The 15,526-nt window shown below is 43.7% G+C and overlaps 1 protein-coding gene across 4 annotated transcripts in view; it reads left to right on the top strand.

The window, feature by feature from the left end:
- The window catches only part of LOC115594373 (seizure protein 6 homolog), a 127,713-nt gene that overhangs the window by 9,650 nt on the left and 102,537 nt on the right, over positions 1-15,526 (top strand). For 2 of the 4 annotated variants that reach the window (XM_030438428.1, XM_030438427.1), the window contains exon 1: positions 7,597-8,147. In XM_030438428.1, coding sequence (XP_030294288.1) covers positions 8,063-8,147 — 85 coding nt within the window. In that variant the 5' untranslated portion in view covers positions 7,597-8,062. Of the gene's footprint in view, positions 1-7,595; positions 8,148-15,526 lie in introns of those variants that run through there. The other 2 variants (XM_030438425.1, XM_030438426.1) reach the window with 2 other exon arrangements.

Genomic DNA, 15,526 nt, shown 5'->3' with positions numbered 1-15,526 from the left:
CATTCAAAATGACAATCTGTGAACAATACACTTTTAAGTTTTCTAATTGAACACGTGTTTCAGTATGAAGAAAATGACGTCCGAACGAAATGTGACGGCGACTTGAAAAGAACAGAGAGCGAGAGAGAGAGAGAGATAGAGAGAGAGAGAAGGAAAAAAAAAACCCACATCTGTCAAAATTGCCCGCTGCCTCCCATTAGAACAACTGCTAATACCTTTTGAAGAGAACAACATAACTTCCCTGTCATCCGACTTGTCAGTTGAGCAGTGATTGCAGAGCAGAGCCCCCTGCTCTCTCAAGGCGAGAGAGCTGCCTTTATGACTTAGAGTGGAAAAACAGCCCTCGGATTGAGGGGAGTGAGGTGAGCGGCCGGCGAAGATGAAAGCCGGAGCTAAAGTGGCGAGACTTGCATTTTTCCGTGACTCAGAGGCTGCACGGTTTAACAGGATGCTGCTGAATCCAGGGTGCCGTGTGTGCAGGGCAAGTGGGTGTGCGAGCGAGGGAGGTGGGGGGGGTGGGCAGATCTGTTGTCTCGTGCCGTCAACCCCGCCTTTCGCCTGCGCTTAACTTCTCATTAGGGCCCTCGTGTGACATAAGGCAACAACCTGTGACCGCCGTGGCATGATATATGCCCAGTGAGAGCAGGAGGAGGTGGTGGTGGGAGGAGGAGGAGGAGGAGGGCGATCAGGAGGATTGGAGGTGGGGCTGTTTGTGTGACTTGTTGTCACTTGTCAGGTAGCGCGGGCTGCTAGCCTTGAGATACTTGGCTGTTGTCTGAGAGTGCTTTATCATCTTGATAAATGCAGCCTTGGAGCAGTGCACTATCAGCACGCTCAGGGGCATGAGACGCACTCTGACTAATGAAAAGAGAAGGTCAAGGAGAGGGAGGGGCGCCACGGCGAGCCCGAGAGGAGAAACAGTGAGGTGGGAGAGAGAGAGAGAGAGAGAGATGTGGATGTAAAAGTACGGGACAACATGTCACGGACTCCATGAAAGGTTTGTTTGTGCGTGAGTGAAAAAAAATAAATAAATTAATTAAAAAAATGCTAATTTCCCCCCACGCTCGCTCCTGACATAGCGCCTCGCATGGCGGTGGCGTGTGAAGGGAGAGTGTTTTGTAGTATACGAAGCCCCCTTCTAGCTGAGAACTCTATTATACCCACAGACGGAGAGCTCCATCTGCAAAGGCGCACAGGACACCGTTATCGGGGGCGAAATAGAGTTCCCTTACTGCAGCAGTCATTCCTTTTTCAAAAGCATTCATCACGCCATATCTGTGCCACTACGCTTCTAATTACATTTGACAAGAGGGGTTACATTCATTTTCTTGTACCCGCATTACTCACATATTCCTTCTATCTTTAAATGTTCTGCAGGTTGTTGGGGATTTCGAGCGCGGTGTTAATTTTGGAGGCGTCAAAAGAGTGACAGCGCCGAGCTTGGGAATCCTTTTTTTTTCCCGGGGCTCATTACCATAGTCTGCTGAATCTATTGGCAGGGTCCCGCATGACTGGGCAGACGCCGCTCCGGCCCAGCCGTCAAGATAGAAGCAATGATCAGGGGGTTAACAGATGCTGCTCAGTCTTCGGGGTCACATCCACTCTATTCCCACTGCTGGGACTCATGACTGAGCACAACAACCGCCCTCGGCTCGCTGTGGAGACACGGAAAAAACGGGCCGGCCAAGAGAACCGCTTCCTCCGTACACACTGTCTCCCAGCGCTCTCGTACCCGACAGTTAGAAATCCGTGAAGCCGTTCGTGGAAATCATAGCTGGAGGTCAAAGATCAGGTGGAGCTTGAACCCCCTCCTCCTCCTCCTCCTCCTCCTTTTCTTCCCCGGCAGAAAAGGATTTTCTGAAAGCTTTGAAAAACTGTCTACGGCGCAGTTGACTTGCTCAGAGGGAGCTCTCTCTTCCAATACATGGTAATGAGGGATGTGCAATTAACTGGGCTCTACCAGGAGGAAGTGCACAACAAAGGGGGGGGAGGGTGGAAGAAGACGGAAGACAGTACAATGCTGCAAACTACACCGAACGATTTCATGCTACACAGGCACGAGTGAGATAAGAAACAGATATTCATAGCGAAGGACCAGGACATAGAGCGGATACGATTACAAGAATAAGATTTCAAAAAGCTAGATTCACGTCAGCAGACATGGGTCTGTCTATTATTTCCTAGCACACTATGGATTTCACCAATTAGGGACTAAGACTAAGAGCTCTCATCCCAGGAGCGTTGGTGTTTACACTGTTAGCACGGAAGCTTAGCACAGGCTAGCTTGTTAGCATGTGTTCTTGGTTAAACAAACAGAAACAAAAAAACTACTTATGACAGTGACATAAACCTCTTTGCATTTAAATAACATAAAACATTTAGAGGCAAAACTCAATGTCAACGTTGATACGTAAAATATACGAAATAATCTGTCGCGCTGCTGTGTAGAAAGAGGTAATTTGTGTCTCTCAAAGGTGTTTTGGTGTGGAAGATTTGCTTTGAAAGATACAAAAAATACAAATTGCAGCAATCATAAAAAGAGAAACTCTCGGAGGAATCGATACAGTCGTGGGGAGACAAAAAAGGCACGGTAACTCCAGCTGCTCTGCTTTCTTTGATCGGACTTCTTTATAATGACGATAATAAGGAGGGTTTCGAAGCAAAACGCCGCGTGAGTCAACATGTAAACAGCAAACATGAAGACGGTGAGTATATCTTTACATTCAGGGCATTTAGAAGATGCCTGTGTCCAAAGAAACTTACAGTAATTCATACACTGATGGTGGTGGCTGCCACATCAGGAGCAGTTTTGGGGTTCAGTTCGCCATGCAGACCGGGGGAATCAAACCAGCGACCTTCCCCTAACAAGACGCTGGCTGTACCCCTGAGCCACATCCGCCCCACAGTCTTATTTAATTGTACCACAAATGTCGTATTTTACTGTATTTCCATGCGGTTATTCATTAAATCTGGGTTATAATGGTGATTTTGTCTTTTGAAATGTAAATTTTCATTGTAGCTAATCTTATTTTTTTTTCCCTCTCTTTGTTTACACCAGAATGGTAATAGAAAAATAATAGATTCATATTCCTTGACATCCTACCTTCCAAATGAGACCAGAAATATGCATGATGCGCCTTATGTTTGAGTAGCTACTCCCTGTAATGTTATTTCAGGTGTGTTTTTGTCGAGGGAGGACTTCATTGAGCTGCGTCAGGCGCGGAAGCAAGTAAGCCGTAACTCACTGTAGTTACTGTGCCGATGAAGGCATATTATTTACTACGGCAACCTCTGCCATCACGCCTCGGTTTTCAAGCCCTGACACACTCTCCTCCCCTCTGACGGCTGATGTTTGATTGGCGTCGCCCTAATGCAAGACAAATAGCCGCAAATGGCGGCGAGCGGATTTCGTAACACGGCGCTCTAATTGCGATTGTTGGCTGAAAGGGGTCACGCTTCGGCGCCGCGAAAATGTAATGCACGATGATTAGAGGCGCGTTGCATCTGTGGGCCGCGCGGTTGTGATACTGTCGCTGTCTGTGACTGTAATACGGGCTGTAATTTGTAGGTTGTAATGCTACAGTACGTGGGAAGAGACTCATTGATAGCGCTTGGCACACAGCCTTCGCTTGGATGAAGCACTTAGCCGAGGCCCAGTTAATCTAAATATCACAGACAGCGCTCTGAGTAAGTGGGAGTGCGCTTGTTAGCCGAACATGCTGTGTAATAATCAGTCCTCAGCCATCCAATGAACAGTCATCATAAGATTTTTTTATTTTTTTTTTACATAATCCTGCCATCTAAGATTACCTTAATGCTTGTAAAGGCTTGCTGCCGATGTGTGCCTCATTACCTTGGTACATTGGTCATTTCATTTCAAGGGTCTGATTTTCATTAACTGCTCTGCCCCCCTACCCATTAGCAGAATGAAAGCTCGGCTGCGACCATCTGGCTGCCAACTAGACCTCGGGGCTGCTTTATGGCTCCACCGAGCTTCACTAAAGGGAAAGTTGCACTATTAGATCCTTTTTTTTTTTTTTTTTTCTTTTTCCCCGAGTTCGCCCCGGAGGGAGAGCGCGGGAGTGATGCAAGGAGTGTCCCGCGCTTCGGGGATGTGCAGGGGAAAAAGCAGAGAGATAAATTTAGAAGAAAAAAGAGAGAGGCGGCGCGGGGACGAGAGGGCAAAGGACGGAGGCAAAGTGAGACAAAGTCAAATAGAACCTGAGCGGAAAAAAAAAAGTCAACTGCAGAAAGACATAAAAAAAAGAAAAAGGGGGTTGAAATGACATTTTACGAAATAACACTTTTATTTTTAATCCGAGGCAGTTGACTCTGAAGGGCCGGAGGTGTGAGAGACAAGTAGGGGGCTCCATCATCACATCATCACACTCATCTCGCCGTGGGATGCTGCGGGACTCAAAGAGCGGCTGCGCTCCAACCCCTCCACTGTACACCTTATTTTATTTTTAGACCGAGTGGTCTTGTTTTGAAATAGCATCTGCTTACGTGTGCTATTTTAGCGTCTTCAGTGAAAGTCTGGTTTCTCTTCTTCCGAAACGCCTTTTATTCCCCCACTCCCCATTCCCAGCTCTATTCTCGTCCTCTAATCACCTTTATTTTGCTCCGTCTCCCGACAACGCGCTGCTTGTGAACGCACATCAACCTGCTGTATCTCCCTCTGTTTAGGTGACAAGAGTGCGACACGACAGCGCAGGAAGAAAAACAAAAAACGTCCTGAAAACTAGTTTGTTTTGCGGCTTATTAGACTGTGAGCCGCGTCTGAATTCCACCCCATTACTGTTCGTGCATCAGTCACGTAGAAGTTACCCGACCGGATGAACGGAATGCGGGCACTTAGCAATTATTTTTCCAAGCCTATCTTAAGCCTCTTTTGATATATCGGGCTAATACGACCTAGATAACTGAAGGGGGTGATGATAAGCGGAGTAGATAAGGGGAGAGGAGAGCGTGTTTATTCCTCAATAATCACTTTTCACTTCGATATTTGATGGTTGAGCCTCCTCTGACTAACTGCCGTCCACAAGAACAACGATCTAACACTTTATTGATCTTGCTCTGGCTCCACAAGGGAGGTCAGAGGTCAAACCCCAGCCGCCCTCAGAACCTTTTGGACTTCTTGCTCATTACTTCAAACTCCTCCCCCCCCCCCCCCGGACACAGGAGACTAAACCGAAGGCTTCCCGACGGATTCGTTTCGGTGTTCGTTACATCCTCGTCACAGTTTTGGCTCTCCTCGCTACAATGTCCAAATACTGTATTTACCGGTGATGCTTTAGCCGCGGTATCCAATTTAAGAACCTCACTTTATTCATTAGAAAGGTGTTCTCCCGCGAGCACCGGGCAGACATACATCAGTGGCAAAACAGATACGGCCCTGAGACATAAACGGAAACCTGGTGAAGGGACGGAAAGAAAAAAAATGAAAAAAAGAAAAGTGACCCGAGAGACTAAGAGCATGGCATCATTATTTCCAGCACCTGAGGAACGTCTTACCGCGGGGCTCGTCATGCACAGCAGGATCCGGGCTGTACTGGGAACAATGCACTCAGCTGCTGCAGCCAAAAAGGCTGGTCAGAGCGGAGCTAAATTTAGGGGTCGGAAAGTAAAAGCAGTGCAATCTAATGGTGGTTTGAACAATGGCATGAAAATATTAGAAATGTTTAGGCATTTGGCTGGAAAAGAGACTCACGTTTATAATTAAGTGTGACAAGTCATATGGAGCACTACTACATATGTGAAAAAGACGGTATAAAGCTTTTGCGGGGCTCCAGAGGAAGCTGCTGTCTTATGATAAATTGCCTCCAGTGACATCACCATGTGGCTAAGTTGCATTGTGGGTAATGTAGTCGCCAGGAAGAATAAGCGAGAAAGAATATATGTCTGTTTCCACTGTATTGATTTAGATCATTGGTTTCTTAACTGTCCATAATGATTTTCAAAATGTGGTACCTATATTACCCACAATGCAATTTAGCCAATGAGTGACATCACTAGAGGCGATTTATCAGATAACATGTAGATATCTCTGGAGCCACAAACGACACAAGAGGCAAATTTTTGGTTTGTAAAATTGGTGCTGGGTTACCCTCAAATTACATGTGTGTAGAGAAACAGAAACATTCTGTCTTTTTTATAGTGATATTATGTACATACATGCCTCTCTCTGCACCCTGAAGCCTGTTAATCACAGAGCACAGCTTTATCCCAAATGGAAAATGATGTCTAAATAGAAAAGGTGTTTTTTTTTTTTCTCCAAACCTTTAAAGCTCCATTACAAATCCTGCAAAACTGTCTCTGCCCTTTGATCACAGCTAAGTGCATTGATGATGATGTCGGGATACTTCATTCCTAACATGTTCAACACAGAACTCAAAACTGGCTGTGCACATTACGCCCCTCACAAATGGAACGAAAGTTTCATCTTTTTCAGTTTTCAGTCTTGAAACCTCTCGTTTCTTTCGAGGATTTGAAGCCATCACAAAAACCCGAGCCCTTTATGGCTGCCTGTGGTTGCAGAACCACTGCGGCGTGTATGTAACACGTCCGGTTGTTGTGAATGAAGCGAACACTTTTGGATGTTTAGCGAATATATATCACAATATTCACCAAAATGGTAGCATGCTAACACTGACTGACTGGCTTGAACACTTTCTCATCACAGCCGTCATTAATAAATTACATTATAGTGAGTTGAACTTTAGTGAACAGTTGTTTTACAGTTGACAAATGATGCAATCGTGATAATAATAAACAATTTATGGGCCATCCAAGATGCACCAGTGAGCGCCACAGGAAATCATTCCTGCCTGTGGCCAACAGACGGTTCAACTCCTGACTCTGGATGCTTTCTTTCTCTCTAATGTGCAATAATTAAGAAAAAACAATGTGCAATAACCCATATTCCAACTGTAGCATTATTTATTACACTGAATATGTTCTAGTAGAATGTACATGTATTGCACTTCTGTTCTGTTTTAGTTGTTCTTGCTTATATATAGTTTTTTTTATCTTTATGCATATTTGTGGGACTTTGAATGGGAGCAGCTGTAAACACAAGCAATTTCAATAAAGTCAATAAAGTTTTTTTTTTTTTAACACGAACCACAGTATTTAACTAACAAATTCAGTTGCAACTTCACAATAAACATCTGCTTTAATAAATAAATGGATTTATACAGCATGTCACTGTTTCCTTCAGTTCAATTCACTCTAAAATGTAACCATTTATTAATGATGGTTATTAGATTTTAAAGTGTCGCCTGGATCACTGTTCACAGGTCTTTCTTGAGAAAAAAAAAATCTGATCTCAGTGAGAATACATTTGAATTCATAAATAATTGAGAGGGCACATTTAACTGATGCTTATTATAAATGACGACACACACCAAAAAAAAAAAGAAAAAAAAAAAGAAAGAAAGAAAAAACACATTTCCGTACATTTCAACCTGATTTTGACTCTTGTGTTGATAAAAAACAAAACAAATAGATAAACATATAAAAGATGTGTGGACTCAAATGATGTAAATGACAGGAAGAGAGAGTGTTTTCCAGTCCTCCCCCCTCACACACACACACACACCACCACCACACACACACACCGCCTCCACCACACTAACTTGTTGGAGGCTGTTCCAGCAGCTGACGCTAGGAGCTGTCCGCGGTGCTGAATCCTCGGCTGCCTTCCTCTCTCTACGCGCCCGCTGCTCCACACAGACAGGAATCCGCTTCCTGAGCAGTCCAAATTAAAAAAAAGAGGGGACCTCCGCGTTTCACTTGATCATCCTCCACCGTCCTCACCCCGCCGAGCAAAGCGAGGAAGGAGGGAACGAAGTGCAACGGCAAGCCGCGCGGCTCGCTTTGTGCTCCGCAGAAGGTCCGAGATATCTCGCTTTTCCCCCCTCTTTGTTGTGGTGTTTTTCTTTTTTCTTTTTTATTCTTTAAGCCGTGGAAGTATTCTTTTTTTCTGAACACCGGGGACGTGTCTTTTAATTTTTTTTTCTGCAGCTACGCCGTGAGATCCACCTCGACTTTAAGTACAGACATGTGCGTGAGACGGGACTGTGAATTGAGGAGCCTCTTGGCGGTTCTGTTCGTGGCAGCTGCCGTGGCCCCGATACGCGGACAAGGTAAGAACTTAAAAGGTGTTGTGTGGTGTACTTTGTGTGTATGTGCGTATGTGTGTGTATGTGTGTGGGGGGGTGGGATTGTTCTTTGTAGCTTTCTTTTTTTTTTTTTTTTTTTTTTTGGTCGAGGTGGTAGAGAGCCGAGTGAGTGTTGGGGGGGCTGTGACACCAGGCGGATCCACAAGTGTGTGCATCGAGCCAGGAGCCCACACGGGATGTTTTTTATTCTAACACAAGTTGACAATTGTGTTAATAGCCTTGCTGTTTTTTTTTTTTTTCAAAGTTGCCTATAAAGATTTTACCCCCCTCCCTCCTCCATCAATAATCTGCCCCTCTTCCAAACTACCACTTTTTTCCCCCCCCACCCTTCAACTACAGAGATAAAAAAAAAAAAACAATTATGAGCACAAGCAGCAAATATAAGGAGCTCACAGACTCTTTGCTAATTAGAAAGTTATGGATCCTCACATTCTGCCACAGGGTGAAAATATGTTCCACCAGTCAGCTTACATAACCGTTTACTGTCAATCACAACACACACACACACACACACACACAGGTACACGCACACAGGTACACACAGGTTAAGCGTGAAGACGAACCCCAAGCGCCGAATACAACTTACAAGACTTTTTAAAATTCTGAACTATATTCAGGCCTGGTGAGACGAGCGTTCCCAGTCAGATGTCGGTGAAAGCAGTCAGGAAGTGACTCGTCTTTGGGCACCGGGGTCTGTGTGACAGACGGTGCTCGGTAATAAGACTCTAATCCTCAGGAATCGCTGAAGATTATTGACCAAGCTGTCTGCCACAGTTGAGTGCTCGTGGAGGAGATTCATGCACAGTGGCCTCGTCCTATAATCATTCCTCTATTGTGTGCCTCTGCCCTCCCTTTGTTATCGCTATTATCATTGGTCTATCCGTGGTTCAGAGTTGTCTGCACAGTTCTGGCGTACACATCCCCATTTTCCTCTGGGGGTGGGGGGGGGGGGAGGTTTAAGCCTGTACAGTTTTAAAAACACGCGTCCAGTATGAATGACATGTGAATAAGGTGACCTAAATAGTCACGCAGGTGCGGGATTCAGTGTGTGGTACACACCAATCGGTTGACACAAGAGCGAATGAATGCATGAATGAATGAATAACGGTAGCAGGAGGTGAAATTCCTCTCTTCAGCTCTGTTTTTGATGGAAGCTCTCACGTTCCCTGTTGAGAACGAGCACGTTTTTTTTTTTTTCGAGGGACGAGTGACGACCAAACAATGTGATAATTGTGAAAATGAATTCACAGTGCCTGGGCTGTTGCACTCATCATATCTCAGTCCATTAAAAAAAAAAAAAAAAAAAAAAAATATGGCAAGGTGCAATCCTGGCCGGCTGCCTGAACCAATATTTTACACCATCAACAAAAAAAAAAACACCCGCTGATTGAATATCTAGTGGAGGATAAAGGTGCCACGTCGCTTCGATAACTGAGTTTTCAGAACTAAAGTGCAAACCCAGTGGTTTGTGGTCCTATCAGAAGACTTTTAATGTTCAAATGTTATTAAAATGAAAACACCCACTCAGCTTTTGGAAAAAAAAACGCTGTACAGCAGCGCTGTAGCGGTTGAAGTCTGCATTTATCAGTGTTTATTCTTTTGTTTTTTTTATTTTTCCAGAGTCGCAATGCCACATATCCCCCAGAACACACCTGCAACGCTCGCTCCCAGCTCAAAACTCAAGGGAGAGAGGAGGGAGGGGAGGAGAGGGGAGAAATGCACAGCGCACTATTTTTAGAGCAAAAATAACATTTAACAGCTTTCCATTAGTGAAACCTCTGCCACCGCCAAATAAAGCGAACGTTCACGTCTTTTAAAAAAGAAAATAAAAAATTCTCCAAGGTTAGCTGCGGTTTCAATTTTTTAATTCTCACGGCTGTGAGGGAAGTTTCTGAACGCGAAGGTGTCACGGGGATCGACGGGAGGCTTTTCTTTTTGTTGTTTGTTCGTTTCTCAGGGGTCCTAATCTCTTATTTCGCGGCACAGCCTGTCGTTGTGAACCTGCTCCGTTCTGTCACCCAGCGAGGGGGAACACAAACAGCCATCCATCCATTTCACTGTCAGGAGCAAAAGGGAACGACGCGAGGAGAGACCTTTCTCTGAAATTAGGGGAACCGCGCCATTATTTTTCCTCGACTCGTTCCGTCATTTTCACCTAATCATGTGTGTAATAAATGGAGCTGAATAATTGAAGAAGTAAAAAAAAAAAAACCCCAAAACATTTGCGTTCATGTTTATTGCAGGGAGTATCAATCAAACCGATTTCGGTTCGCTTGTTTTAAAAATGTTTTTCTTTTTGCAGAAGAACTCTTCAATTGTTGTTCGAAATAACAAGCGGCTGATTGTTTCTTAACCGCTGGGTGATTTTTTTCTCTTCCGTCAGAGTTGTATTTCTCCTCTCTGCGGTGTAAACTCAGGCTGCTCTTGTAAAGAGCCACTAACACAAACTTATAATAGCTGCTTATGGTTTTTTTTTTTTTTGTGTAATTCTCATCAAGTCCTCGGGGGGTTGTGAGCGCCACCACAGCAGCCAGGATAGTTCCAAACCATGCGTTTAGGAACACAAGTCAAGAAGAACACAGATTTCTCCGGAAGCACATTTTCTTTCTAGTCTCGTGGCAGACTACATTTTACGCTTTGGATGTTTCTTTTATATGTTGAGCATCAAATAGACAAACAGACCACTCAAATGACAAAAGGAAAAGTAAGCGTGCAAGACACAACCCTCCTCTCAGTAAGCTGAAAAAGCTGCGCGGTTGCTTTGCGAATTAACCGGTCACGAGTCCGTCCCTTTAATGTTTTAGCGTTAATTAAAAGACCTCATTCGGAGGGACGGAGGGAGAACTCGCGTCTGAAGGATGATCGTTAACATTCTGCTCAGATGCTCCCACTTCTTAATGTCCGCCTTTAACTGCAAAAACAAGGAGAAAAATAAAAACCGGGCCGCCCCTGAAATCCGTCCCGTACTTTTCACGAGGCACTTTCATTTAGTTTGTCCTCCAGCCTTTTTCGCTTATGCTTTCTGGGGGGGAAAAAAATGGCAAAGTGACTCAGCGGTTCTGTGAGGAGTTCCGACACCTGACAGACACGCGAGCCGAGCGGTTTGTGACTCTGAAACTCTTCATAGTTTACAGCTGACGGTGTTCGTTTTTTAAAAGAGCCCGCTTCACATCACGGGTAATGGGTAAACGAAATAAATGCGTTCATTAGTGTAAAAATCTAATCAAAACAGCATCCGCTCTCACCTCCCGGGAATTGAAAAGAAGCCACGGTGAAGGTGTGGAGGGGTAAATGGAGCCGGAGCGAACCGGCGACAATGTTTGACGACGCGATTACCAAATCGTGAAAAATCAGACGCCACAGGCCTCTGATTATCTCCAAGCTCCGAGGGACGAAGTGAAGGAACTCGTCACCAACGTTGACTTGGGTAGACAAGCAGAAGGCTGCAGCTTGAACTTGTCTAAAGAGGTATCAATCAATTTTACACTCTAACATCGAGCATGCTATCCGATGTAACCCATTGCCTTTAACAGCACTCGGGTTAAGTTAGACTCTATATTACAAAATGTTACACACCGTATAATCCTTTTCCATCTGAGAAGTTCCGGCACGAATCGATAAATAACTTCTGCAGTGATTTTTAGGCTCGTTTCGCACTCATTCTTTACAAAAGCAGCTCGTAATGACTGAATGCCGGATTCAAATTATTACATCCAACAAATCCCTGACATATATTTAATAGCTAATCATGCATCCATTCAGCGCGCAGGGGTTTTTTGTTGGCCCTGGCGCAGCACTCGAAGTTTTACAGGATTTAATGACATTCAGCCGAGCCTATTATCTTTATGCTTGCACATTATCTCAGACTGTTAACAGGCGATCTGTGGTGATCTGGGAGTCGGAAGAAAGGAAACGTTTTATGTATCCAAAAAGCTCATTAAATGAGTTACGATCTCCTCCTGGTTGACGGAGCTCTCACTGACATGACACTGCCGGTTTTTTTTTTTTTTTTCCGAGATGTCAGATTCACACATTGTGGATTCTTTGCTGCATGAGATTATTACCCCAGATTCTTGTTTTGGACCAGTGGATTGATAATATCTTAGCAAATGTTATTTATTATTCTTAGGGATGCATGATATTGGATTTTTGCCTATATCTGTTATGATTTCAATTCGTCTGGGCTGACTGCCGATGCTCATGCCGATATTTGCACATATTTTTTCTCCCCTCTAATTGCAGAGAGGAAGTCTCTCCTGTAATGGAATTAATGCATTATTATGCCCACGCTTATCGTGATGGCCCCGCCGGCAGCTGCAGACATACAATGCTCTACAAAATGTACACAATTACACGGGGCAAAATAACAAAATAGTCACGGTGCTGTCGGCCTGTCATATCGACAGAAGCGTTCATTTCGGGCCGGCATTTCATGTTTAAGCCTTTATCGACTGACGGATGATGTGCTGGTATTTACGTGCATCCCCTAATTATTATGACATTTTGCAGTTAGGTTGTGTGACACAACAATTTGGCAGATAAACTGTTTGCTCACCTGGTTAAAGTCTACGACTCTAAAACGAACAGGACAAAAACAAAAAAAAAAAAAGCCCAACTAAATCAGTGTTTCCCACACATTGATTTTACTTGGGCATGCTGCCCGGGTATATTAACGGCCTCCCAAGTATATTTGAGGTTCCAATTTAGCTTTTTCTACCTTCATTTTTTTTTTTATCCATCCAAGAGAATGCAACCATCCTTGATCGATTAACTCGAGAGGCAAGGCTGGACAAGAGGCAGATAAGAAGCAGATAAGGTTGCTGGTAGAGAGGAAACAGAAAGGAAGGAGAAACAGAAGGTAAACACTCGACTATCGCGCTATTTTGGTCTCGATTTGTGGTCAGTATCGGAAGAGGTGCATGCTAAAGCAGCATCGCTAATAGTGATCGAGATACCGAAAGGTGATTTCTGTGGGCCTGCTTTTGTATTGACACCTGTAACTACAGTGGAATGGAGATAATTTCCTGTGTATGTAATCAACTCAATTGTAAGTTTCCTTGGTTGTCTCGCGAACAGTACAGGTTACAGTACTGGAGGTGTTCACGGTGCTCATGTAAATATTGCCAGGGATTGTGGGAATAAAACCAGATACTTAGGGTGGATTGTTGCTTTGAGAGGTGCGCTGGAGAAAAAAAGAAAAAGAAATCTGAACATCCTATAATTCCATGGGAGGTAACAGAAATCATTCAACACCTGTTTGTTGGATTGCCAGTGATTAACTTCATCAAGGGCTATTCAGCATCTGTGTGCTGTCATAATTAGTTTAACTTTCCCAAGGCCTGTCAATGGTAAATGAGAGTCATTATGCCAGAATGCCCCTCTTCAAGGCTTGGCGCCTGCCTGCCTCAGCCGCTCTCTGTGCCTGTCTCGGTCTCTTTCACTGCCTCCTAGGTGGAGCTCACAGCTTGGCTGAATGCGACTCATTTTCAACTCTTCATGTGCAAATGCCTCTCTCTCGCGCCTTGAGAATGTTCTATGCATCCTAATTTGAGTCATCGCCTCTTATATTTCCTTTCCTCAAAAACGCAAGGCTTTATTTGTCGAAAGAAAGAGAGTATTTCTTTTTTTAATTTTTGCGAGGATCTGTTTTTTTTTTTTTTTTTTGCTTGAGTTCATGACTGTTTTGCTTGGCATGGTGCTACCAACAGCTGGCTTTACCCTACAGAAAAAAATAAAGCCCGGCGTTCTCTCTAAATCAAAGCTGTACTTCAGCTTAATCTGCATTTCTGCATTTTCAAAATTCAGATGTGGAGTACACAAAGTGGTTGTGCACATGGTTTTAAATTTTTTTTCAACATACCCGCACTGTTTGGTCAAAATGCAGCATCAGCTTTAAAAGAAATTGGGCAACCAGCCATGTTGAGAAATTGTGTGAAATGCAGTGTTTTTAATATCAGTTTCTTTGTCAGGTTCTCTTTCACTTCCTGCTGGTTTATTTAGCATCTTGAATTTCAGTTTATCTCGAGGCAGACTCAGAGATGAGCGTGGCTGCCATTCATTTGCCAAGAGCAAGTGAACATTTTAGTTTACTTTGATTCATTTTTATGTTTGGCGTATTCTTTAACCTGTAAATAACATAACGCCAACAAATTCTCTTTAATTACGGTCCGTGGAAATAAAAACTTCATGACAACGAAATGAAAGTGAGCAACAGCATTTGATCATTACAGAACTATTTAAGCGACATAATTAGCTTCTTGTACCTTTTGTTCGTTGAAAATTATACACCTAAAGCCCAGGTAAATTTGAGCGTGATCTCACAAACAACATAATAACAAACAAAACAAAGCAAACAACAAAACCAAGCCTAAAACAAGTGAGGAAAAAAAGAGAAATGATTGGATAATTGATGAATCATCGTTGATCCCGTATCAATCACGAGTTAGTAAGAGATAGTGTGTGGTCCCTAACACACCTCAGGAGTTTCTACTGGGGAATTCGGTCCAAACACAAACTGCTTCCACAAAGTGTAATGACTATTGAGGCACAGCGATGCGGTCAGTACAGTCCATACACACACACACATATATATATATATATATATATATATATATATATATATATATATATATATATATATATATATATGAAGGCACTTGCTAACAAACTGTACTTTTCCTCAAGGCCAGAGGAAACAATGGTTCAATTCAGCGCTGCAGCACATTTCTGATCACTTTAGTTGCAGCATAGATGAACATATGACCAGAGATGACTGACATTCAGCATCGTGTATAATAGGAAAGTGTTAGAATTCTTTTCCCAAACTCAAATTGCTTGCAGCAAAGGCCGTGTTGGCTCGATTCAGAGATTCAGTTGACAGTTAACGTTCAGCCAACCTTCATCCTAAAATAGTGTCATCTCAAGAAAAAAGAGCCATGTTTTGCAATAGTTATCAACTTTGCGTCCACCTATAGTGTCCAGGCGAAATAAGTCGGCCTATTTACCCGGACCACTACGAACTAACACAGGAGCGCTGCAACTTAACTTTCATATCCATCAATCACAAAACTCCACTTGATTTACTAAACCTAACCTGACACGCCGGATACAGATGCAGAAGGGCCAAAAAGGGCCCTGGCACTTCTCAAACAGTACTTGGCAGGTGATTGGACGAACCATCAATCCAGCCAGTCAAGGGAAAAGAGTAAAACATTTTTCCAACAGCAATCAATCAGGAAAAGCCTTCAATGCTGTTTTTTTTTTGTTCTTCTTTCAATTAAATGGCTACCAGTTCTGATCCAGCGTCTAGGCTAACCTCCTGAAGAGCCTCCATAGCTGTTTTG

This window comes from Sparus aurata, chromosome 13, assembly GCF_900880675.1.
Source record: "Sparus aurata chromosome 13, fSpaAur1.1, whole genome shotgun sequence".
Lineage (NCBI taxonomy): Eukaryota > Metazoa > Chordata > Actinopteri > Spariformes > Sparidae > Sparus > Sparus aurata.
This window is presented reverse-complemented; position numbering and strand designations above follow the sequence as displayed.